The sequence below is a fragment of the Falco biarmicus genome, chromosome 9 (assembly GCF_023638135.1).
Source record: "Falco biarmicus isolate bFalBia1 chromosome 9, bFalBia1.pri, whole genome shotgun sequence".
NCBI lineage: Eukaryota > Metazoa > Chordata > Aves > Falconiformes > Falconidae > Falco > Falco biarmicus.
The window spans coordinates 55,556,867-55,582,370 of NC_079296.1; the positions used below are offsets into that span (position 1 = coordinate 55,556,867).

General features: G+C 42.8%; 2 protein-coding genes across 8 annotated transcripts in view; one reads left to right on the forward strand and one right to left on the reverse strand.

Annotated features, from left to right (window-relative positions):
• The window catches only part of PPP2R2D (protein phosphatase 2 regulatory subunit Bdelta), a 31,722-nt gene extending 23,991 nt beyond the window's left edge, over positions 1-7,731 (forward strand). For 5 of the 6 annotated variants that reach the window (XM_056351365.1, XM_056351371.1, XM_056351370.1 and 2 more), the window contains 5 exons: positions 245-422; positions 1,287-1,451; positions 2,920-3,089; positions 3,185-3,276; positions 5,600-7,731. In XM_056351365.1, coding sequence (XP_056207340.1) covers positions 245-422; positions 1,287-1,451; positions 2,920-3,089; positions 3,185-3,276; positions 5,600-5,879 — 885 coding nt within the window. In that variant the 3' untranslated portion in view covers positions 5,880-7,731. Of the gene's footprint in view, positions 1-244; positions 423-1,286; positions 1,452-2,919; positions 3,090-3,184; positions 3,277-3,732; positions 5,092-5,599 lie in introns of those variants that run through there. The other variant, XM_056351368.1, reaches the window with a different exon arrangement.
• A 6,337-nt stretch (positions 7,732-14,068) lies between these two features.
• BNIP3 (BCL2 interacting protein 3) lies at positions 14,069-24,517 on the reverse strand. 2 transcript variants are annotated; one of them, XM_056352408.1, is made up of 6 exons: positions 24,316-24,517; positions 21,268-21,451; positions 20,049-20,133; positions 17,327-17,433; positions 17,079-17,228; positions 14,069-15,329 (listed from the first exon to the last, which is right to left on the reverse strand). In XM_056352408.1, exons 1-6 carry the CDS (start codon positions 24,494-24,496, stop codon positions 15,278-15,280), a joined length of 759 nt encoding a protein of 252 aa, XP_056208383.1. In that variant the 5' UTR covers positions 24,497-24,517; the 3' UTR covers positions 14,069-15,277. The 2 variants fall into 2 exon arrangements, with proteins under 2 accessions (XP_056208383.1, XP_056208384.1); XM_056352409.1 differs by lacking the exon at positions 17,079-17,228.
• Between the last annotated feature and the right edge of the window lie 987 nt (positions 24,518-25,504).

Consider the following 25,504-nt stretch of genomic DNA (forward strand, 5'->3'; position numbering starts at 1 on the left):
TTGGAACAGGCTGCCCAGGGAGGTGGTGGAGTCAGCATCCATGGAGGTATTTAAAAGACGTGTCGATGTGGTGCAGGAACATGGTTTAGTGGTGGGCTTGGCACTCACAGTTATCGGTTGGACTTTATGTACTTGAAGGTCTTTTCCAACCTAAATGATTCTATGACTCTGTGGTACTAATAAATATCTTCTGAATCAGAAATCAGTTTTATGTCAAAGTTGACTGTTCTTTTTCATGTTTCAGGTGCCAATATTGAAACCCATGGACCTAATGGTAGAAGCAAGTCCCAGAAGGATATTTGCAAATGCACATACTTACCACATAAACTCTATTTCAGTCAATAGTGATCATGAAACATACCTTTCTGCAGATGACCTAAGAATTAACCTATGGCATTTAGAAATCACAGATAGAAGTTTTAGTATCCTTTTTTGTTCGCTGTGAATACTGAGGCTCATCTAAGTTGTGTATGTTTAAGAGAATCATTTTAATTTTACTAATTAGAATCTAGGGATTGAAATACAGGGGTTTAACATCTTGGAGGTTTAATACAGGGCAAACAGGCCTTGGGGTGCTCTCATTCATTCTTGAGTGCAAGTATTCTTTCAATGGAAAACTGCCGGTTGAAATATAATAGTCTGATTTCTAAAGAGAAACTGAGGAATTTTGGGAGCATCTTTTTTTTTTTTTTTTTTTTTTTTTTTTTTTGTGGAGTTCACTCAACTAAGAGTTGAAGGATTTGAAAAGTAGATCCTTTGTTACTGTAGCTACTTTTTCCAAACTTTAAATTTAGTCTCTTAACTAAGTGACCCTTCTCTTTAAAGAAAACAAATTTCTTTTTTTTGTCAAGTGATATTATTAACTGCAGAAATAATTTGCAAATCTTTTTGCAAGCATTTGTATGCAAAACTAATAATACATCCTACATCAACAAATCTGCAGTAAAATAAAAGTTGCAGAAATACTGAATATTAAATGGGTCATATGCAAGTTCTCTAAAGCTTTAGGTAAATAGATGAAGTATATTCATTGTTCAGTAGGAGGCATTAAAAAGGAGGCTTGAGGGGAGACTGAAATTATCTCCAGCTTCTGTTAAAAGTTGACTTGTAAAATCTAGCCTTTCAGTTTTTTCAGTCTGCTCAGGTCACTTTGTGTAGATTGTACACAGTGGCAGTTAAGATCTTGCCCTGGTTTTCTACATGGTATTGTTAACATTTTTCAGTAATTATCTGCTAGAAGTGATTTGAATGTGAAATGTTACATGCCTTTACAAAAACCTTCCCAGATATTGTAGACATTAAGCCTGCTAACATGGAGGAGCTGACAGAAGTGATTACTGCTGCAGAGTTCCACCCTCATCACTGTAATGTGTTTGTCTACAGTAGTAGCAAAGGAACTATTCGTCTCTGTGACATGCGTTCTTCAGCCCTCTGTGATAGGCATTCAAAATGTAAGTTAGGACACATCTTTGGTTTATGGGTTTCTTGCTTTGTTTTCATGCAAGATAGAGTATATAGGTGTTCTGCTTATAAATAAACATACCAAGTTCTGCTTATTGGTAAAGAGCATACAAAGGTAAGGGGTGGTAGTTTTGTAGAATGGAACATTTTAATTGTCTTGTTCTAGGCCATCAACAAGCAGAAGTGTAGCATGAGACAATTGACGATCTGACTCTGCTCCTGTTTACCCATTTATGCATCATAAACTGATGGGAACAAGTGCTTTTGGCACCAGTGAGACCTGTCTTCTGTCCAGACTCAGTCTTGGTGCTTCTCAAAGGTATCTGCTTATCAAATGCCAGTTCAGGGCAGTTTGTTCACCTTTGTGCATTAGAAACTGGGCTGATGCTGCCAGAATCCATTTGCTTTGTGACCAGAGCTCCTAAGATGGAACTAATTCTTAAGAATATGTGCTGCATTTGAAGCAAGTTGCCAGGGGTGAAAGGTGAATGAATGCTCACTAGTCTGCTGAGCCATGTAAACCTATGTAGATGATGAATGTTTTCCTGTTGAAGTGATAAGGGTAACTGTCTGTGCCTTGCACGCAGCCTCTTTGTTTCTTGTTCACCACTGTAATAGTTGTGGCTTATTAGTATTACTAGTCCCATGGGGGTGACCTACTACTATACTGCTATTTGCAGGTAAGCTTTCTGTAGTGCAGCTAAGGTTTTCTTGTTGGTGGAAGGAAATATTTGTGCAATGGGAAATGTAGAACACAAGGCGACTTCATCCAGTTGACTTAGTATTGCATGAAGTTACGTAGAAGCACTTTATTTTTTTAACTACTTGTGACTGACTAACATCCTGTTAGAAGGGATCTGTTCAAAAATGAAATAAATAATTCTCGTTAGCTTGTGTCATGAAATGTTGACTTCAAAGATTGACTCTTCAATTTAAATAGTGCATTTCTTTATCTGCTTTCTAAAACCATACAAATTGCATTTCAAGTGTAGATATTAATATTCAGTAGGTTGTGTTGTACAACTTTTTTCAGATCTAAAGAAAAGTATGTTGTACAGTAGTCGCAAAATGCACAGGTCGTGCATTAAGACACTGTGTTTAGGATGCTGATGATTTCATCTGCTCTTGTTCAACATGACTTTTAGATCAGCTGCAATGTTTACTGCATCCATGTGCTGTATTTTAACTTTTTTTCCTCTGATTCATCCCTAAGACCTGTGAATCGTAGTTTGCTCATGCTGTGCTCCAGCTGAGAATCTTGCAGATAGGCAGCTAGCAATCTGATGTCTAAGAGCATAACACTGTTTAAAAAGAGATTATTTCTAAAAAGTATTTAACAGCAACTTTCTTTAAAAATAAACCAGTATATTAAATTTTAATTGTTCCAAATACTAAAAAATGTTCAAAGCTGTAAAACTTGGTGTTGGTTTCACTTGTAATTGTGTCTTCTGTCTACAGTTTTTGAAGAACCTGAAGATCCTAGCAGCAGATCATTTTTTTCAGAAATAATATCATCAATATCTGATGTAAAATTCAGTCACAGTGGTCGATACATGATGACAAGAGACTACCTTTCTGTTAAAGTGTGGGATCTCAATATGGAAAACAGGCCTGTAGAGACATATCAAGTATGGTGTTTAAATTTTCTTAAATATCCCTTCTTTTCCATTTTCTTCTTCTTCTTCTTCTTTATATCTAATACTGATTTAAATGTTCCAAAAAGGTTCATGAGTATCTTCGAAGCAAGCTTTGTTCCCTTTACGAGAATGACTGCATCTTTGACAAATTTGAGTGCTGCTGGAATGGTTCTGATAGGTAAGTTTTGGGCTTCATTTGGGCCTTGTTTTTTATTTTTTCCCTCAGCATTAGGCATTTGGTTTCAATTGTTGAAAGCCATAAGCAGTAGTTAACTTTAAGGATGTAATTAGTTACATTTCAATCAACTGGGTTTTGTTATTTTTTGGGGGCTTTTTTTGGGGGGGAGTGGGGGCTGGTTTTTGGTTTGTTTGGGTTTTTTTGTTTGGTGGTTTTTGGCGTGTTTTTTTGGTTTTTTGGGTTTTTTTCAAAAATACTTCAATCTTCCACCCTCCAGCTGAAGAATTAGAATAAACTTTTGTGTGTCAGTTTGCTTCTAATATGAATTGTTGTGGAAGTTTTATATTGTAAAGACTGGCCATTTCAAGCCATGAAAATGTGACTGTTTCATTTGTGAAGTGTATAGAAGAACACGCAGTCAGTGTCTTGCAAATTGTCTTTCCATGTTTTCTGTAGGCTAAAGAAGATAAAACCCCATTAGATAATAACTCACACTTGTTGCAAACAGTGGAAACTTATGTCTTGCCTGAAAGTCATGGAAGCATTATAATCAGGTAGCAAAGCCACTGTATTGGCACACATGGTGTATGTTTCCTGTCACTAGCTATGGTAATATTAGCTACCTGTTAAAATGTTTTCAGAAACCATGGATAAGATCATGGCAGATGTGGATCTTGTATCTGGATGCTTTGTATTGGCTTGCCTTGGGGGGGGGGGGATTCCTTTTTTTTTTTTCTTTTTTTTTTTTTCTTTTTCATATATTTATATGTGAAATACCTAAAACAGTGACTTGTCTGCTACCAGATGATTGCAAGCTATTCGATGAAAAGGTATCAGTTTTGATTTTATGGTGATAGGATCAGCATGTGAAACAAGATTTGTCCTAAATCTATCGAATATTGAAGAACAAAAGACCTGCCACATGGTTTTACATGGGGACAGTGATCAGGGAAGTCTAATCTCATAAACTCTGTACAGGAGTCAGCGAAAAAGTGAAACCTACCTGCCTTGCTGTGCAGTGATAGTTGAGATTGCATGTGTACTGCTACATGCCACTTGCATGCTAATTTCTTAAGTAAACAACATGAGATAAAACTGGTAGCTCTAAATGTCAGGTTACAAGTGATCGAGGGTGCAAGTGGCTTTGAGTTATTGAGGGGAGAAATCATACTGTGTTGTCAGTTTACAGTAAGAAAAAATCACTACCAATATTTATGGTATCTAACATAAAATGGATAAAAGAAGTGGTGTACGTTTTTCACTAACTAAAATGCAAAGAAACTGACCCTTATTTCTATGAGTTTTTTTCATGCAACTCCAGTCAGTGTTTTGGGGGCCGGGGGGAGGGGGACAGGGAATGACAAGTCAAAGCCAGGTAATCTAATTTGAATGTATTCTAAGAACGTGAGTTGTCATGGCAGTTGCAGTTCTCACCTCCCTTTGACAAGGAAAAAAATACTTCACTCAGTACATTTCCAAGTACAACCTGAGTGGTGTATGTTGTGGTAAGTGTCTCATTCTCCTCCTAGTCATTAATTTTTTAATGCCATTAAGACAATGTGTATCAGCAAATAAGATGGAGCAGGGTGAGGTGGTTGTGATTTTAACAAGCTGTGGGACTTGTGCTGTGTGGGAAATGGCTTTTCCAGTTTCAAGCAGTAGAGGTAAGTGTTCAGTACAGAAAATAATGAATGATTTAGCCTCAATTTCAAGTTTATTTTTGTAAGACTTATGAACAATCTGTTCATTAGAAGTTAGATATATTATTTTCAGATGCAGATTTTTTCTCTGCCTTGTTCAAAGGCAAGTTTGATACTGCACAGAAACTCAGAATTGTTGCTGCAGGGCTGTATCAGGGGCTCCTTTGACTGATTCAAGACAATCTTTTGTAATGAATCCATTGGCGTGCTTGTGGTCAGTGGGTGCACGGGGCGAGGGAGAGCACTTCCATTTGTGATAGTCTGCTGAAATGAAGCAGTTCACCGTGGCTTCGCATCCGCTGTGACTTGTTGCTGTGGGGTAGAGCAGCAATAGGAAAACCCGCTTTGCTTGCATAAAAATGACCAAAGCCTGCTGCTGAGTGCCAGTGGCAGGAGCAGGGGACCAGGAGAAGACCTGGAAGAGGAAGTGGTGGTGTGGAAGCAGTGCTGAGGTCCAAACGGAATTGAGCAAAGGTATACATCGGAGAGCAGAAGAATGTAATGCCACATGTTTGTCATGAGCATGGTCTGACAGTCACCTTGTAGGGAAGAGAGAGAAGATGGGGGTTGAATACTGTTTCTGGAAATGTAGTAAGATCTGCCTTTCTTCCGCTTTTCAACAGCGCTATCATGACTGGATCTTACAACAATTTCTTCAGAATGTTTGACCGAAACACACGACGGGATATCACTCTAGAAGCATCCAGGGAGAGCAGCAAACCTCGTGCCATCTTAAAGCCACGTAAAGTGTGTACAGGTGGTAAAAGAAAGAAGGATGAAATAAGCGTTGACAGTCTGGACTTCAACAAGAAGATTCTTCATACAGCATGGCATCCCATGGAGAACATCATTGCTGTAGCTGCCACCAATAATTTGTATATATTCCAGGACAAAATTAACTAAAGATGACTCACTTGAGGACAGAGTCGTCGTCTTACGTAGCTAAGCTCAGTTGTTTATCTGTAAAAGAGAAGGCCTTGTTGTCCTAACAGTGAAGAACATTGATGCACTTACTTCCCTTTAGGTAAAGGAGAGGATCTGGCCTGGTTTTTGAGCTCACGGTGTAGTTCTGCCTTCAGTGGGGGTAGGGAGCGTCAGTCGCAGCTTTCTGAGAGAAACCCTCTAGAGGCAGAATTGATTGACGGTGCTCAATGAGGCCAACACTCAAAACAAATGTATTTATTTAAGTCTGAGCCTTCCTTTCCAGTTGATAGACCAAAAATTTAACACCCGAGAAGAAAAATTGTCATAAAAATGTAATTTCTATCTCTCGCGCTCTTTCTCAGCTGTAATATTTGGGCCTTTCAAAACATATATTGTGCTTAATGCCTGTAAACATTCCTCCTCTGGCCTGGATCTAGGCTTAAGTGTTTTTACCTTTGAGCACTTAGGTAGGTCTTGAGTTGGGTTCGTAGACAGGTTTCCATGGATATTTACTCACCAACTGTATCTATAACCACACCTTCTGGTGTAAACCACTTAATAAAATAACAAACTATAAAAAAGTGTTTTTAAATCTCAAGGTATGTATTCAGTCTTTTTATTTTTTTATTGCATGTACTGAGATTGCGCAAAATAATTCTGATGGCCAGATTTAACAAAGTTTGCCCCAAAACGTTGACTTTTGGCAGACTAATACAAACTTTTTTGTGTAGTATTTCAGATTCTAAATTTAGAGTTTCCATGAAATCGTTAAACTTTTAGTTTAAGTTGCACTGATTTTCTTGTAAAACGCTGTCTGTGTACAGAGTAGGAGAAGGAAAAGGGTAGCAGAAAGACATCCACAGCCTTAATAGAAAGTGACCACCTTGCACAGAAGGGAAAACAAAACACTTAAATTTTTCTTCTTTGAAGATAAAAATTCAGTTTATTGATGCATCTCCATCTTAGATAGACATACCTTATGTGCATTACGTTTTTTAACGTTTTTAGTATTTGTCATGAAGATACAGTTTATTTTAAATATTGGGCATAATATATTTGTATTTCACGTTGCAGTTCATGCCAGAAAAGAAAACCAACCAAAACTATCTCAATTATGCCGAGCAGCAGTGCAGCTTAACACGTTTTAGCACATCCCCACTTAAACACCAAGATACTGGGAGACACTGAGGCCACAAGCTGGTGTTCACTGTGTCCTTTTTTCTTGCTAACTTCTTTTAAGCCTTAGGTACTTCTCTTTTTTTTGTTCTTTTTCCAAAGAGGCCTAAAATGCACCAACCTTCTCTTCACCCTGGAGTAGCCAGGGTGAGTGTTCCTGAAGCTGTTGCAGCACGGTTTAGTAGCATCGAGTAGCTAGACATTACACCCTATGAAATGTGCCTGCAAATTAGAAATTCTTCCTGACAAACAAGATCCCCTGAGCTTCCTGAAGGAAACACAGAAGTGCGGCTTACACTCCATTTTCCTTAAAATTGAAGGTGTATTATGATTACTGAAGCAGATCTGCATATGCAAGAGCAAAATGTCTCCGTTCTTACCCTCCCAGTTAATGTCCATAGAGTGCCACTCTTGTTCACAGTAAGCTAGTAAGTTAACTAACTTTGAGGTTCTACAAAGAAGTTTAAAAAAATCTTATACTGTATATTGGTTGTGACACTATTTGAAAATCTTGAAATGTGGAACTTCTGGGTCACTAAGGGATTAATTTGACCTTGTTCCTAAAATACATAATAGAGCTAATACGATGGGATTGTACATACTTGTTCAGTTATTTTGACCAAAAAGTTTAATAAATTTTAAATGTTTACCTGGACTTGCTCTGTGTATTTTGACAACTTTTTCTTCTGTTTGTGAGATAATCGGCCAAATGAGCCAACCTGAAGATTGTTTGTATTTCCATTTTAAATGGTTAGTTTTTGAATGGTCATACCTCTGACTCAGAAAGTTGTCTGTTCATATTCGGTGAATATATTAGTGCTGTCTATTTTTGATCTATTTTTTCAGCAAATGTAAGTGGAATATGAGTAAAAAGAAAAAGGATATGATGAAATCTATTATATAAAACATGATTTGCTTGTACCACTTTCAATTAAATAGTTTTTGATGATTCATGAAATTTTTATCATTTCATTTTATCCAAAACCAGATTTTATTGTCAATTTGATAAAATTGTTTTCTCAGTTACTTGCCCCAAACCACCCTTGACTTCTGGGGCCGGTTCGGGAGCACGGAACATGCAGTTCCAGTACCCCTGAGGGTTCGCTCCCAGGAGGTGGGACACGTCGCGCAGCGAAGCGTGGCGGGGTGCAGGGGTGCTGCGGCGGATGCAGTGCCTGGCTTTAACATAGGACAAACCCCCGGGTGCGCCCTGGCGGGTTGGCAGCTGTACCCAGGTGTGGAGCTGCTGCTCAGCGTTCCCCAACACCGAGGTGACGTCAGGCCTCGGTTGTTTGTGAGGAAACGGGCGCAAGAGCCAAAGTGTGTGCTAGAAACTAGATGGGGTATTTTTGAGACTTGCTTTAAACAGTGGCTAATTTTGGAATGACGAATCCTTCACCCCAGCTAACTGAGGCTTGAGCCAACGCTGTATCGAAGGCAGTTTCTCTGAGCCCGACTTCGGGCATAATTGTCACCTCACAAGACTTGTGTGCGTGTTTTAGTGTCGGTGTAGTTCTCCGGTGAGCAGGAAGTGAGGATCTGTGATAGCTGTGACCACTGGTTATGTGATGAAGAAGTAGTGGCAGAAGATGAACCACCACCTCGGGTCTGCTGCTTCCTTTGGGGGATGCGTTTGGAAATGGCAGGAATGAGATTTAAGATTAATCTCTGAATTCCATTGTCGTCTTACACTGAGCACAAGCACAGACACAGAGAAATCGGTGATGGTTGTTCATCAAGCTTTCAACGAACGGTCTTTGTTCTGTCCCTGCACGGAGGCTGTATCTAGCACCGCGGTCACCTCCCGGCTGCCCCGGCATGGAGGGACCTTCCTGTGGAACTGCCCTGGCATCACAGCAGGGTGGTCAGCAATATTTTCCTGTGCCTGTGATGACCCCTGCATCACCAAATAAAACCTATTGTGGCGGGCGGGTTTTTTTTTTCTTCCCGGGATGGTTTTTGATCAGGCAGCAGGTCTCTGGAGGCTGGTGTCTGGGTTGGGGGATGGGCCCCGGTCCCCATGGATGGGACCTGGAGGATGAGCTGGTGTTCCAAACCCAGAAGCACCTGGGGATGTGGTTGGGCTGAGGGCCTGCGGCAGGAGCCCTGGCCATCCGAATTTGTGACGTGTACTTCAGGTGAACATTTAAGGAATTAACATGCAGTGAGATGGCTGCTGCCAGATGCCCCCACTCACAGACGGCACGGGAGCCAGCAAGGGCTCACGCTGGAGGGGGCACGGGAGGGCCAGTCATCCAGCCCCTCGGTGTGATGCAGAGGTGTTCATCAGCTGTAGGTAAAATGCCCGGGGGCTTTGTTGTCCTGTTCTTTGCATCCAGGGTCTTTAATAGGCAGAAGGGGCTCCGTGCTAGTCAGGTTGGGCAAGAGGAACCAGCCTGACTCTTCCCTGTCCCGAGTGATGGTGACCTGGTGTGTGAGCTGCTCCGAAGAGCAACTGTAACGGAGCAAATTGTGGCTCTTGCTCGGCGCCGAGTGCTGGGCACTACATGGGCACACAGGTGGCTGCAACCTTCGGTGTCCCATTTAACTCACTCTCAATGTAAAGATCTTTTCCTGCCTTGCACCAAATTTGATCCAAACACCAGCAGTGCTTACAAAACGGGTGGTAAACAGCTACATTAAGCCTTGGTGAGTACGAATTTCATGGGCATGTTTGGGCAGACAATCGTCTGCATTTGGCTGAGTTTCCAACAGGGAAACAGCTGAAGGTGCCCTGGCCCTGGCTGCAGCGGGGATGCTGCAGGAGGCGGCCCGTGACTGGAGCTCTCCCTGGGCTGGGGCTCTGTGTGCTCTGCGGCTGTACCCAGCAGCTCCTGGGGTCAACCCCCCACTCCGTGCCAGCTGCAGAGTCTGCAGGGAGAATGGGAACTGGTCCTGCAGCACCTCCCCTCTGTTGTAGCATCCTTGAAAGCTTCTGTCTTAAACTCAGCTTCTCTTTGCCTTCGCTGACTCCTGACCCTGCCCCCCCTCACGGCATCCTTGGCCGTTATAAATGGCATGTGCAACATGTCCCACGTGCCCAGAGCCATCAGCTTGGCCTCTCACTGCTCGTTGCTGCTGGGGATTGCTTTCCACTAGTGAAGCAAAGCACGCTGCAATGCAAAGCTTTAAACCCAGGTTGAGAGAATGCTTGGAGCTGCAGTGAACCAACTGCTGCTCCAGAGCAAGAGGTGGTTTCTGCTGCGTACGTGGAGAGCCCTGGGTGCCAGCTTGATGGGGCTTCAGAAAATACTGAGGTCTGTAATAGTTATTTCATGGCTTCCTTTAAATGTTTGGTGAGCTTTTAATACCACAACTTCACTGAACGTATTTTTTGCGCAAAAGTACACAAGCCCCCAGCGTGGCCTGCACTGCCACTGCCAGCGTGAGCTTGCCAGGCCTTGGCAGCCCTGGGCCAGACCGGACTGCTCGGCTGTGGGTCGGGCTGCTGCCCCCGCACGCTGCGCTTGCCGAAGCTTGGTGCAACCCCAGCAGCACCCGTGTGCTCAGGGAATATTTCACCTTCCTGACCTCTGTTTTGTGTGGGCCGTCTTTCCACAGCGAGACCCCCCGCTGCCCCTTTCCCAGGTCCTGTGGCCACGAGGGCTGGTGGCAGCGGAGGTGACAGGAGCCAGGGCTCAGCGCGTCAGGGACTCGGCCAAGCTCCTGCCCGGGTGAGCTGGAGCAGCGGCTCTGTGGTGCCCTCGGCGTCGGAGGGCGATGGAGCTTCCAGGCCCCTGAAAGCTCTGGTGAACTGAGGCGCCGAAAGCCACGAGCTCCATCGCTCACCTCCCGCCAGCGCTTGTCGCCCGCAGCCCTCAGGACACGGAGCTTCCCGGCCGTGGCCGTGCTGGAGGAGCGACGCTGTGCGCAGCCCAGGCTTCCCCCCTGTCCCCCACCTGTCCCTCAGGCCAGGACCCTGCCCAGCCCCCCGGCTGAGCCCCGGGGCCGGGGGAGGCACAGCGAGCAGCACCGCAGCCTTGGGCCGCAGCCGTGCTGAGGCTGGTTACGAGGGATACTCATTGTCTCACTCAAAAGAAATAAAGCTCTTCGGGCTGGAAGTGTGCTGTACTTAAAATACTACTTATTTATGCTGTCACCATTTCATTTTTTTTTTTAAGAAAATAAATTTAATTGCAAAATTGACTGAATTTTCCATTTCCTCTGGTGTGAATATTGAAGAGCTTAAAGTCTTCAGTGCAAATTTTGTCAAAATCTAGCGTGTTAAGGCAGTTCTGGGCTATTTCTTTTAATATTAATATTTATTTCAGATTACTTGTCCACTGGTTGCAAGGCTTTAGAGAAGCTTGTGTGCTTTAAAGCTGTTTTTAAAAAGTTCCTAACTGTGACATTTGTATGAGGCATCTGTTACAGAGATCCATATTGAAAACCCCTTGGCAAAGGGCCAACGTTTGATGGTATAAAACTGATGCAGCTCTGTAAGAATGCCTTGGGCAGTAATGGGATAATGATGTCAAGTATTTTGCTAGTTTAAAGGCACCATGATGACTACAGTCTTTTGGGGTTGTTGGTTTGGGCTTTTTTAATTAACTTTGCTTCTTTCAATCATGTTAAAAATAATTTTTTCGTATACACCAATTCAGCTTGGATCAGGGCAGCCTCTGATTTTGTCCTTATTTAGCAGTACTGTTGCCTTCTGTGCTTGAAATGGCACCTGTGAAAATGGGGTTAGCAGGCACCTTGTACAGGATATTCGCACAGCTTGGGGTGTGTTTTGTTTCCCATGGGGGTAAATCACTTGTCCTTGCTCACACAAATTTTATCGCATACCTTTTACAAAATAAGTTGCTGCTGTAGAAAAAGACCCTGACAGTCTGATGATTCTTTTAGATCTTTCACACATTGATGTTTCTGAAATGGGTAATCACCACCTTGGGCACATCAGGTAAATGTGGTGGATCATGGGTTGAATATGATGATCCTAAAACTGTGGGTAAAGAGTGTAATAATGGCTGTGATACTTGTGTAAGTCAGCGCCCCAGTACTTCAGTACAGTATTAGCATCCCTGAGTACACCTTGCTGATTAAATTCTTGATGAGATAGTGAATCATGGTCCAGATTATCTACAAAACTCGTATCTGTGCTTATTGCCTTCAACTTTCCGTAATAACTGAAGATGGACAAACTAGCCCCGCTGGATAGCTGTAGGGGAAGCAGCACACCCCTGCATGTGCACACTGAAAAAGCTGCTGAAACTATCTTCATCCACTGCAAGATCAAGGACATGGGATCAGATCCTCAGAGATAATTATGCATGTAATTCTAATTAAAATCAATGTAAATTAAGAATGAGTAAGAATGACATCTGTAACTACCTCTAAAACCATCACTCGTTCCTTGTGCCTAAGCTGGAAAAAAAAAGCCAGCCGTCTGCACAGAGAGACCGAGATGCCTTTTCTGATGCTTTTTCTGCCGCCGTCCGGCCCGTGTGGCCCGTGTGCTGTTTGCTTCCACTCACGCCAGGTAGCCACAATTCTAGTGAGGGGTCAACGATGGGCCGGGGGCCCGGGCTGCAGCGGCATCGTGAAGGCTGACACATGCACCAGTGTGCCACGCAGGTGTGATCCCAAGGGATGGGGGAGCTGATGGAATGGTAGGAATTAAAAAAAAGGACACTGTAACATAAACCACTTCTCATTTCAAATCAAAGTGGCGATGTAAATCAGAAATGTTTTCTCAGCAGCTGTGACAGATACTAGATAGGCCACTTTTCAAGGTGCTGGTAATGGTAAATACGCAAATAACATAATTTAAATACACAAAGCATTTTTTTCATTTTCCTACTACAATCTGTGAGAAGTTACACAGGAAATGACAGCGTAACGAGAAGGCTGACGTGGGCAGGACGTGGGTGGGTGCTGCAGTTTGCTGCCAGGACGATGCTCTGCCTGCTGCTGAGCTCACCTGCGCTCTCCGCTTCAGGCTCCAGCCTCGGACAGAAAATTTCCAGTTGCTGCAAGAATGTGAGCCTGCTTTGCTTTTTCAGGGGGGGGAATTCTGTTCCTGTCCACACAGGATTTCCTTGCTTCTGTGTTATAAAAAGGGAGAACAATGAACCAATGTCGTTCCTTCAGTCACAGTAAGGCAAGTCCGTAACTACACTTGGCATCACACCACTGGGGCACTCCAGCGCGTACCGCTGCAGTGTGGTTCCGAGGCACCTCTAACAGCATCCGTGGGTCTTTCATTTTAAAACACCCATCATCACAGAATACGAACTGGGAAAATTCCAGTGCAGTTGCTGTCTCTCCACTTTCAGTGAAAACAAGAAATACTTAACACAAATGAGAAAGGAAAAACAGGAAGGACCTTGGAAAAGTGAAAGATGGATGGGAGCTCACAGAACACCCTGCTCTACCTGCTGTACTGCAAGGAACTTTGGGTGTGAGCTGCTCAGTAAATTGCTGGGGTTTTAGCAGTATTTCTAAGAAATATTTTATATAAATTTGGATGCAATGGTATAAAACCCCCCACCCTCTTGTTTTTCCAAAGGAGGAGAAGCAGTTACCCAATAGTTAATTCTGATACCAATGTTTTTAATACTACTATGGTGCAATGTTGAGATTCAACTCCAATTGCAAGCGAACTGAAAAACACTGTGTCTGGTTTCACATATTTTACCAATGTACACAAATACCTTAAGGATGAGGGTTAAGAGGACCAGACTCTGTCCAGTAGCACCCAGCAACAGGACAGGATATGGGAAATACTATTCAGAAATTAAAGCAAGCCTAAAAATCCACTTTTCATTGCACATAAACATGCAGTAAAAAACCCAAACAGATCCTGGTCCTCCCGTAAAAGGTATGCGATAAAATTCGTGTGAGCAAGGACAAGTGATTTACCCCCATGGGAAACAAAACACACCCCAAGCTGTGCGAATATCCTGTACAAGGTGCCTGCTAACCCCATTTTCACAGGTGCCATTTCAAGCACAGAAGGCAACAGTACTGCTAAATAAGGACAAAAATAAAGTAGAAAGCAAATTTATTTTTAAATGATGGTGACAGTACAAACTAGAAACCGTTTTTGCAAGTTCAGCAAGTTTCTGTTTACTGAGTGACTTCTACTGACAGCTTAGCCATATTCAAATTTAACAATAAGCAATGAAGTTTCTTCTACAGAAATTAAATTTGTTAAGTTATGCAAGTAAACAGTGTGAAACACTTGTTGAAAGGCAAAGAGCCTTGTCAGCCACTTTCACCTCAACAACTATTAAAGAAAAAGGAATGAGAAAACTCGGAGTCCACAAGGAACCTTTTTATTTAAATATATAAAATATTTTGGCAGACATTCATTTTCTTCTCATTAAATAGGGTAAAATCACTGAATGAAAAGGCATTCCATTAGTAAAAACAAATAAGCAAGCAACCCTTTTTAAAATCTATACAAGGATGAGGCAAATAAGATGCAAATATATTATTTCACAGATAAAGACTGAGAAGCAATAGTCTGCAAGTAGATACAACAGCAGGAACGTCTATTAATTGGGGAATTAAATGTCTTTGCAAAAGAAGCTATTTCTTAGGCACTAAAGTCCAAATTTTAATTGAGGCTGTTGTGCATCACTCTTTGAGCTAGTAAAAACTGATAGAAGTTTTACTCATACTCTTAATTTCTTCCAGCTGATGGCATCTATCAACATTAACATTGCACATCTCTCCCAAAAGTGAGAGAGCGCCAAGCAAAATCCACATACGGAACAAACTGTCCCAAGTGAGGTAAAAGCTTCTCTGAATTCCTGTATATGATACGTAAGGCCACACATTGTTTTGGGCTAATCCCTTAGTGTCATGACTAGCAGCAGCAGTGACAAATATTCACATCTATGAAGTACAAAGAGCAGTTTAGATGAATACCTAGCTGAATCACAAGTGCTATATTAAAGCTAGGACTGGTTTTAAACATCAAGTTCTCCTAACTTTCAAAGATACTTCACTACAAAGCAATATAACAGATGTTAATGCATCTGAAACATGCTGTATGAATTGATCCAGAAGACAATATATGGTAACATTAGCTTTAGTGTCTCTTCCCATTTTTATTAAACTACGAACACAACATTTACACAACAAGTACATGCTGATCACGCAGTCGTGGCTAGCTTAGATGTTTCTGCTCTTCACCTCCTGTATTCCCGGGTATCTTCTTTGCTTTGAAACTAAGATTTCAGGTGACTTTAAAACGTACTGCTTGAAGCTGTGGTTGTAAGGCGTCTTCCAATGTAAATCCTAAGGATCAAGAACATTAGTCAGAGAGGGCTGTGTTTCATTTCAAACAGAACGTGCAGCATGTAAGGAACACTTTTTCTCATCAGGTTACTACTTATGTACTTTCCAGGAGGAAGAGCAGCAGTGGCAGCTGTAATTTAGCAGGCAAATCAAGTGACTACTATGAAACACTCTCCCGTTGCTAGTGACTTTGTGCATACCCTTGTCTAGTAATGCTCCCCAAGTTCTAAGACTGAAATATTCTGTGTACGCTGTTCAGCTTCAGGAATGCCAGTCAGAGGAAAGTGCGGGGTTAGCAAGAACACACTGCTGCTTCAGGAAGTCTCCAAGGCAGATGCCTTACTACCTTTTTCCTTTTGTTACCTTAAGTTTTTCTATTTAAGAAATACATCTGACACTTGTAAACCTCTCATTTTACTATCACCTTTCATGTACTTCTTACTATTTTTCTGGTCATTGTTTCCCAGCTTGGTGTACCTTCACAGATGCTCTATGTCATGTCTTCTATTCATTGACTTCTTTCAGCTTCAAGAAATTATTATTTTGATGTGTAACTATTTTGCTGATACTACATTAAGCACTTTCTGAATATGTGACTGTTACTTACCCTTTATGGAACTAGAATGATGCAAGTTTACAGCAGTGGTGGAAGTGGCCAGGAAGGAATTAAGTACTTACACCACCAAACTTGAGTTTATTTTGAAAGGAAAATTCACTGTGCTTTTACTCTATCTTGTGCAGTTACCAATTTTAATTTTTGAAGTTAAATTAGTTTCATGTTACTTCCACAGTATTACGTAGCTGAGATCTTGTTTTTGTAAATACCCTGTGCCTTCATCCACACAAAATTATGCATGCTACAGGGACCACAGAAGATCTGAGCTGTCCCTCCTTCCAGTTACTGTAGCTGTGCAGAGTCCTCCCATTGCCCTCAGTCTCTTGCATCCCTTTGCTACTAACTTTCATAGCCTTGGTAAGGTTCAGGATTTATGCAAGGGAGTGAGCAGAGAAAGAGCAGCACCAGAGCTAATGGCAGGTTCCTTGCAAAACAGGAACCTCCTCAGAACTCGTCTGACTTCTCCCCAAACCCGCAGTGTGGTACAGCATACGCTGATGGAGAGCGGCCAGATGTGCCTGGATTCCCAGCATTCTTTACCAATAACAAGAAACTGGCCATACTTAAGTGTAGGCAAACTTTGACCTGACTAAAAGGCATTTAATCTCCTCCCTTTAGTCTGTGTCCAGTAGCTGTTTTTAAAGAAGTATCATCTAACCCCTAAATCACTGAAAGAAAACAGATTTCTGTTTTGTTTGGTGTCCCCCGTCCCTCCCAAGTGTGTATAGAATTTTGAAATATATTAAATAATATATTTTACCTTTGCAACTAGTTGTGATATTAGAAGGCATATCTCCAATGGAACCACACAGTGTGTAAGTATAACTATAGTTCATGTTTTATATATATATATAAAAAAATATCTGAATTTCACTCCTGCTTAATTATTTTGAAAAATTCTCATTGAGCGAGAAAAACAGAAAAAGAAAACTTGATACATTCAGCAATACCACAGATAAACAAGTAGAAAGCATTTGCTGAATAACCACCTGTCCCCCCTTCTATGGATAAAAGCGTTATTGCTCATCTTTTAGACAGGGGGAACTGGGAGTAAGCAATAGGCCTCAGAGAAAACAGGTTAAAAAAATATGTATAATTTTTTTAAAAAATAAATTAATAAAATTGAAACTTACCCTAACCCAATGGCAAGCAAATGAGAAAGAAGCAAAGATGGAAGAAAAACCTTCAAAAATTCTGCTGAGAATATCCCCCCTTTCTTCATTACACTGGTATTTCTCATGCTGAGAGTAGCTGTGCGCCTGGGATGTTTAAAAAGGAATTCCCTAGTTTTGAGGAAGAAAACACAATCACAGCATTAACAGATACCTATTTAGACCTGCAGAAGTAAAAACTGCATCCAGGCTCATCCAGAAGCACTCACTTTGGCGGGATGTTCTCTGGCCTGCTGGACCAATCCCATATCCAATCTGCATTCTTCTTCAGGAGCCTTTCTACTTCTTTCCTCCTTTCAAGAAAATCTTCTTCAGACTAAAACAAAGAGCCATCATCAAACAGTACTCAGAACTTCCATAGGTAGGAAGTTAGTAGTGCAAAACAAAGTTCCTGTTCTGCATCTAAGACCATATGCTACACTGCCTCTGATGCTCGTCTTTCCCTATCTCTTCCCACATCACTTTATCAAAGTATTTAGATCCTGGATATACATGGAGAAGAGGGAGATCTGTCTTCAGGGCATGATGTGAATGAAAAAGACCATATCCCATTATTTGCTTAAGTGAAGACCACACTGGAAATAAAATGCCACAGTACTGCATTTAATCCTTACATATCGGATCTGAAAATATCTCCACACATCTGACTGACATTTGGCAGAAGAACCTTTCTGCCTGCATTCAACACGGGACGGATGTCATACTTACCTGAAAATCCTTGATCAAGCTAATACAAGCCAAGTGAAACTAACTGTAGCCTCCTAAGGCTACCCGGCTTTGGGGCCAGTACCTGGGAGTACAGGCAAAATGAGCCCACGTCTATCTGCACACAGCTGCGTAGAAAAACACACACACACAGTGGACTTGTTTTCAAGTGACTTACAGCATAAATGCTGAATAAGAATATTGTTTCTTGTTTAATACATGTGCATTAAATGGAGCCAAGGTCTTGTAATAGAAACAGTACCTGATCATAGAATTAAAATAGCTATATATGCACACATGCACACTTAAGAATGGAAATAAAACTGCCCAGGTAACTTTAATTCTCATGCTTTTCTAACTTTTGATTATTCTCAAAGTCTAAATAATGATCTTTAAACATATGAACAGTTTTCTGGAAATATAAAATTAATTTCCAGTAACATTTAGCTAACCTAAAGGTGTAATTCATTCAGATAGATTCCCACTGGAGTTGTAGAGATGATGGGGAGAAATTCACATAAAGGAAGAGACAATGGCACCAAGCACATTTCACATGATTTTGAGAACTGATTAAATCTATGTATTATTGATACAGCTGTGTAACTTAGAAACCATACAAAGCTGAAAGCCCACAAGGTTAAATACTGTACAAACAACAAACACATGGACTTTGTTTTAAAAAGTTCATACCACTAGGTAGAAAAAGCTAACTCATGAACTGACACAGACAACCGAGGAAATCACAAAGACCCTGAGATGACAATACCCAGCATACACTCAGCTACAGATGATAAACACTAGTAATTGAGAAAGGGAGGTGATGGAAGAAATAGCTTTTTTTTTTCTTTTTCCAAGTAAAATGCAAGAGTCCCAAGTTCTTACTGGAATTAAAGAAATAACACTGCACAATGCAGCATGAGTAACTTAGTGCTGGTAACTTTTGCCAGTTTATCATACATTGCTATTTCTTTTCATGCCAAGGCTCCAAGCAAAATATAACCTTGATTTCTAATTGCTAACTACTAGCCCTGTAAGAATTAGTCACAGGCACAGTATATATTTCAATTTAACAAAAAAACCCAGTATCTCTTTGTATGTAAACAGTGCAGGGAGAATGATTTACACAAAATAATACAGCAAGTCTTCGGAAGAGCAGAGAAATTTATCTGCTTTCAATACTTCACTCCTCAAAATGTTTTCCAAGTAAATCCTTTCCTATCAAAGCTAATTAATTACAGTGAAGAGTTAATATTTTAGCATGTCTTCATGCAATAAGCTATATATTGATAAAACATGGTTAATATAACTTTTCCCCCATTCTTTTCTCAAATGTATTTACTGATTTTCTTTGCACACAAACAATTTAAAAAATTAAAAAAAATCAGTTATTTCTATTTTCAAAGCAGTGTGTAGAAATCTTAAGTACTAGTTCTTAAAATGAATTGGAATCATAAAGCTATGCAGGTGCTTTGAAAGTGTATGTTACTGGCTGTCACATTTAAGTGACTCCAGAAATTCTTGCTGCTGTCAAATTCATTTTTTAAATTCACTGGTGGCAGTGCATTTAAATCAAATTTCATTGTAGACGATGCATGAAATGTACCAAGTTGACAGTCAAAGGGGATAGAGGAAACTTCTGCATGGTAAGTTGTCCACAGAACATTAATGCTCACCTATATAACCCTGCATATATCCACCCTATTGATGGGTTTCCTACACACCTTAAGATAAAATCCAGTTGTTTCAATCTGTTAGACTTCAATCTCAATTAAGCTATTGAGGAGAGTAACACCTACTTCAGTGGGCAAATGAAACCATGATAGAGAACACATCTCAGGATCACCAGAAGCTGGAGGCTTAGCAAGGTGCTGACTCCAGCTCTCTTGAATTCTAGACTAGTAGTCATCTTCTGGATTTTTTTTTTTTCTTCCTAAAAGCTATTTGTAGGCTCTGAAGGTTGGCCTTTTCAACCTGTGGCTGGAAAGAGGCTTTTGAGGACCCAGCCATTTTAAGACAATACATTAGGGCACTGAAATCCATCTGAAAAATCTCAAGTTACAGATTAAAAAATAAATGCCTACAAGTCAAATACACAAAGCCTGATTCTGCAAAGATTATTCCAAGTTACTCAAGTCTCTACATCAGCAGCTTCACTTATTTCCTAATGCTGGTTTCCAAACAACAAGTAAGAAATTCTCTCTCCCAAAGCAAAGATGACATTTTTACCTGAAAGCTATTCTTTTCTCCACTGCTGTGGCTCTCTATTTCCAAGGCTCTGTGACTGTCCTGAGGTGTCTGGGAACGAGGAGGGCTTGATAAAAAGAGAAATGCAAGTAAGAAAGAACTCATTACATTTTTCATGACATTTATGGTATGCACTAAAAGCTAGTCAACAAAGCTTATATGCACAGTTCTCACAGAGAGCTATAGCACCCTGACCATAACTTAAGAGATAAATCTGTCAACCAGTGACATAATGCAGCCATCATATTCAATTCATCTTTGATTTTGTAACAATCTGTCAAGAAATGTGCTGCACAGAACTGTTTTTCAGCAGTGCTGAGATATGCCTGCGAGGCTGTATGATTTGGCCCATGTTACTTGCTAAATAACAATGGGCAGCAAGTGATAAACAGAAGTGGGGTTTGGTTTGAATGTAAACTAGCCAGATAGAACTACGAAATTCTGCATCCTACTGTCTATTTTGAGCCCTGTAGCTCCTTTTTTAAACAAATTTTATGCTGCAGACTTCACAGCCCATCAAAATCAAAAAAGTGAATTAATAACACTGAGTGACAATTTGCATCAAACATTAAGTTGTTTTGTTGTGTTATACTCCATGTTATATGAAATCCGTTATGTTTTGTAAACTAGATACAGGACAATTCTTTGGCAACTACCTAAGAACTATCAACTGATGTAGCTCATTACAAAACACAAGCTGCTTTTTATCACCTTTCCCTGACATTCCTGTTCCAGGCAGCAGCATTGGCAGCACTATATGCTCTTAAGACCAGCAATGACACTGCTTGCACAAGGACTGACCCCTTAGAATGACAGCTACACGCAGCTCTCAAGTGTTTTATTTACTAGAACAAGACTGCTGCCTGCACACAAGCAGCGCACCCACAGCAGGTTCAGCTGCTGCAGCAGGACACACCAAAACCCCAGGATGGCATCTTCATGAGATGCGAGAAGCCTTCTAGAGTCCCCTTCCTCTGTAACTTCTTTCTCATTTCAGAACCAGCTTCTACCCAGGCATTACTCCAGGATTTAAGTATCAATCTTTTAAATCTGAAATTCCAGTCCCTTCCTCTCTGCATCTGTGTATATGTACATGCATGTGCACATATGTAAGCACTTCTGGTTTTGTCTTTGCCTCCTGTGCATAAAAATGGCTCTAACAGTGACCTTCTCTTTGCTTACAATAAAGCATCCTGCTTACCTGTCGCAATGTGAACTTTCTCTTGAACTGCTTCTTCCAGATTCATGTTGAGCATCAAGGAGTATTTTCTCCATGTCACCATTGTGAATGGAAATAGAGGCTGGTACTTGCTCTTGACTCGTCAGAGTGCCAGTGCTTCCACTGCCGTTTCCATTACTGCTGAAGTGGAGTTCCACCCAGGAACCTGCTTGGCATAATTGCAAACAGAAACAGAATAAACCACGTGGTTTTGCATAAAAGGCATGTAAAATATGAAACTATTGACCCTCCCAAGTGTGACATTACAGTAGGACATGTAGAAGTACCATCGCTAACATCTCAACTAATAAACATGATGAAATGCCAAAAGGCAGGGGTGCTTTTGTTGGTGAGCTGGGAAGTCTCACAGAATTGAAATGAAGCTGGTCAGTACATTGCATCTCTTTCTGCAGCTGAAGATCTTTTATTTTGGGATACGTTTAATTTTTAATTGTTCAACATAGGTGACAGCCAAATAAAATAATCTCAGGGACTTTCTCTGCCAAAGTTTATTTATTCATTTACTGAAAATATTTTAGTATTTAAAAGAATCAAAATGTGTTTTGCTTGGCCTTTTGTCAGTAAGCATTTTTAGGTGTTACTGTTAAGCAATAGAGGATATGTGGCAACAACTAGATCATGTGTTTGCTACGTGCAGTATATTTAACACAGACAGTCACGTGCTGCTTTGTTTTTTTTAAGACTGTGCTAAATAACAGCCCTCTTCTGGGCTAGCAGGAACCAATGCAAAAAAGGACCTGCATCTGTTGTCTCATTTATAAATCAGCTCAAGGGACAAATAATATCTGAATTATAAAAACATCAGTGGAATTTGCCTATGTAACATGTTTATGCGTGTAAACAGCAGCAGAAACAGACAGATGTATTGTGTCCATCCTAGAACCGTTCACAGGAAACATGAACAGTAAGTGCAGGAGCAAGAGGGCAGGTGACACTCCCTGAATTCTGGTGAGCACCGCAGAAAGGGTGTCAAAGGCATAAGCAAGGAAAGGGAGAAACACAGACAGTGGGGTTTGGACCCTTCCTGTATTTGAGGCAGGGAGGCTGGAGCAGAGCTCAGAATGTAAGCCTTGTTAAAGGGAACAGCTGAAGGAATAAAAACAGTTTTAAAGGTATGCAGAAGAGGTGAAGCCAATGCAGAGATCTAGCATGAAACAGAAACATCAAATGAAGATACTCTCATCGTAAAGAGACTGAAGGTTCACGACTTAAATCAAAACCTTCATTAACAGCATTAGTATCTTTCTTCTAAAAAGCCAGACGACCACAAAATCTTTTCAGTGAAATGTACTGGGTCTCCAAGTTTTGAGAAAACATTTGTCTGGATAGCTGCTTTTCTTCACAACTGTTTTGTTGATTTGGTTTGTGTTCTTTTTTCCCCCTCCATGTGACCATATGTGGTATGTGTTTATACAAACTTTTCCCTACTCTTTCCCCCAAAACTTACGAAAGCTCAAGTTGTTACCGAAGAATGATCACAACCACTGAAGTTTAAATTAAGATAGCGCCCAGCTTTGGCTCCAGCTACCTTGAGAGTACCAGCTAGCTCCTAGGCTACCTCTCTTCCCTCCTCAGCTTCTGGTCCTCTACTTATAAAAGCAGAATGACTCCGTGCTGTGTGGACTGCACTACAATGATTTGGTCATAAGCTATTTTCTCCCGTAGAGATGCATACTATTCGAGGCACACTCGTATTTCAACAATCATCAGCCCCACAGGCAAACACAACTGCTTCATACTGCGAACTAACACTTATCTACTGAAATCTTACGGATACAGCACAGCAAATGCATGCTAAAACATGGGGATCAAGATTATAACAGTGGGATCACAGTACATGTTTTACACATTGCCCCCCCCCCCCCTTTTAGACACTGTTGAGAGTAAGGTTGTGCTAGTGCGGAAGGAATGTGCTGTGATATTACCATTTAAATACAGCCTGTATTTTTATGAAGTTGGAAATACAAACAAAGAAAAGCATGCGTAACGTGGCAATGCAAACTGAACAGACCGAGTCATGGGGAAGGATTTTGAAGAGAATGATATTCCAGTCCAGGATACATACTGTGGAAGTACAGATTAGCATTCAAAGAAAAGTATTCCATCGGCTCTGGAAATCTTAATTTCTTAATATATGCTTTCAAAAGTGGAAACAAAAAAGCAGAATTCCACAGAAAGATGAGAATGTCTCCTTAGATTGCTAAAATCATCATATAAATCGCACAATCTGAAATGCAGCTGCACACAGGTGTTTCACTTGCCAGGTAAATTTGCTTCTGACTTTTGCTAAATGCATGATATACGCAACTGACCCTGATGTCTCCTCAAAGGCATATCCCAAACTGTCCGTAGGTGGTTTCCTCTGACAAGTAAGGACTGTACTTACCACAGTGCACACATCTCACGACAATCTACGGTGACCTAGCCGTACTTGCTAGTTCAGCTACGCAAAAGCGGTATCGTAGCTTTTTTAGACCTGACCTGTTCTTCCACCCGAGTCTTCATTTCCCTGCACTACCAGGGAGCTGCGTGGCCGGTTTACCGAGCTATCGTTGCCAGGCTAACGGCAGGGACCCCACCACACACACAGGCTGACCAGGCACCGGGACTGCAGCACGTCGGGTCTCGCTCGGCAACTGAGCGTCCCCCGGGCCGGGCCCTGGCACGCCCGGGAGCGAGCCCCGCCGTGCCGCTCACACACACGAAGGCAGGCGCGCTGCCACCGCCGCCAAGGCTGCCCGTGCGCCCGGGGGGAGGCCGCGCCCGGGCAGCGAGGTGACACCCGACCGCCACGAAGCGCCCGTGCCCGGCAGCGGCGCCTGAAGCACCGCCCGGCCTCCAGGCAGGCCCGGGGCGGCGGCGGTACGACCGGCCGCCTCAGGGCCGCGCCGCGCCTGAGGGCCGCTCTGCCCGCTAGGCTCTGGGGGCGGGAGGGAGGAAGAAGGCCCCGGACGCCGCCCCAGACGGCGCCAGGCCCAGCCTGCCCTGCATGCGACCGCCAGCCCTTACCCTGCAAGTTCTCCTCCTGCGGACTGAGTCGCGACATGGCGCGACCTCCACTCCTCCTGCCGCCGCGGCAGAGCGACAAGCCAGGCCCGACCGCTGCGGCCGCCTCCGGCCACCAACTGACGGACCAGCCGCCCTCCCGCGCGCCCAGCCGCTCTGTCGTCAGCGGCTGCCCCGCTCGCATTGGCCGCCGCCGCGGGGCGGGGCGCTCGGGGCGGAGCCCGGAGGGCCGCGCGCCTGCGCCCGCTCCCTCGGGCAGCCATGACGGCGGGGGCGGGGCGGCGGGGCGGGGCGGGGCGCCGGGCCGGGGCGGGCCGGGGCGGGGCGGGGCGGCGGGGCGGGGCGGGGCGCCGGGCCGGGGCGGGGCGGGGCGGGGCGGGGCGGCGGGGCGGGGCGGGGCGCCGGGCCGGGGCGGGGCGGCGGGGCGGGGCGGGGCGCCGGGGCGGGGCGGGGCGCCGGGCCGGGGCGGGGCACCGTCCACGCCGCCCGGAGGAGACGGAGGGGCCCGTGCGGGCCTCCCACCGCAGCCGCGGGAGCGCGGCCTGAGAACAGGGGAGCTCCTCGGGGAATCCCTCGCTTTCCCGCGCCGTACGTGACCGCCCGCGGCTGGAACTGGCGGTTCTCGCAGAGTTCCCCGGGGAGACATAAGTCCGCGCTTGAATTTCAAAGGAAACCACATCTGATTGCCAAAGCTCAAGTGCTGGCCTCTAAACCAGCCTGACACCTCTCACACTAACGGCACAGGGCCTTGAAACAGACGGTAATTAATTCCTGCGCATTTTTATTGTTGACTAAGGCTATAATGCCATCTGAGTAGACAGCAGGGCCTTTCCATATAGGAAACCACTTAGTAAAGGCTCGTGTTGCCATTTGAAAGCAGATAATGAATTATTGCTGGGAATTTATAAAGACATACATAGATTTTTACTTTATTTAGCCAAAGAATGGGTGAACTGTTGCTTACTTAACCAGAGGATGCAGGCATTTTCTCTAGCCTGATACTGTTTTAATTTGTCCCTCTCTGCAGTAGACAATCTCAAAGCCCAAGTAAAATACATCTGGTAACTTTTCAGTGAGCTACTATAATAGCAAGGAGTGTTAACCTACGGCCTTCCCACAAAGATACTGTCAGGATGTTATTAATATGTGCATTATGCTCAGTACAGCCAATGGGTTATTGGGCAAAGCAGAG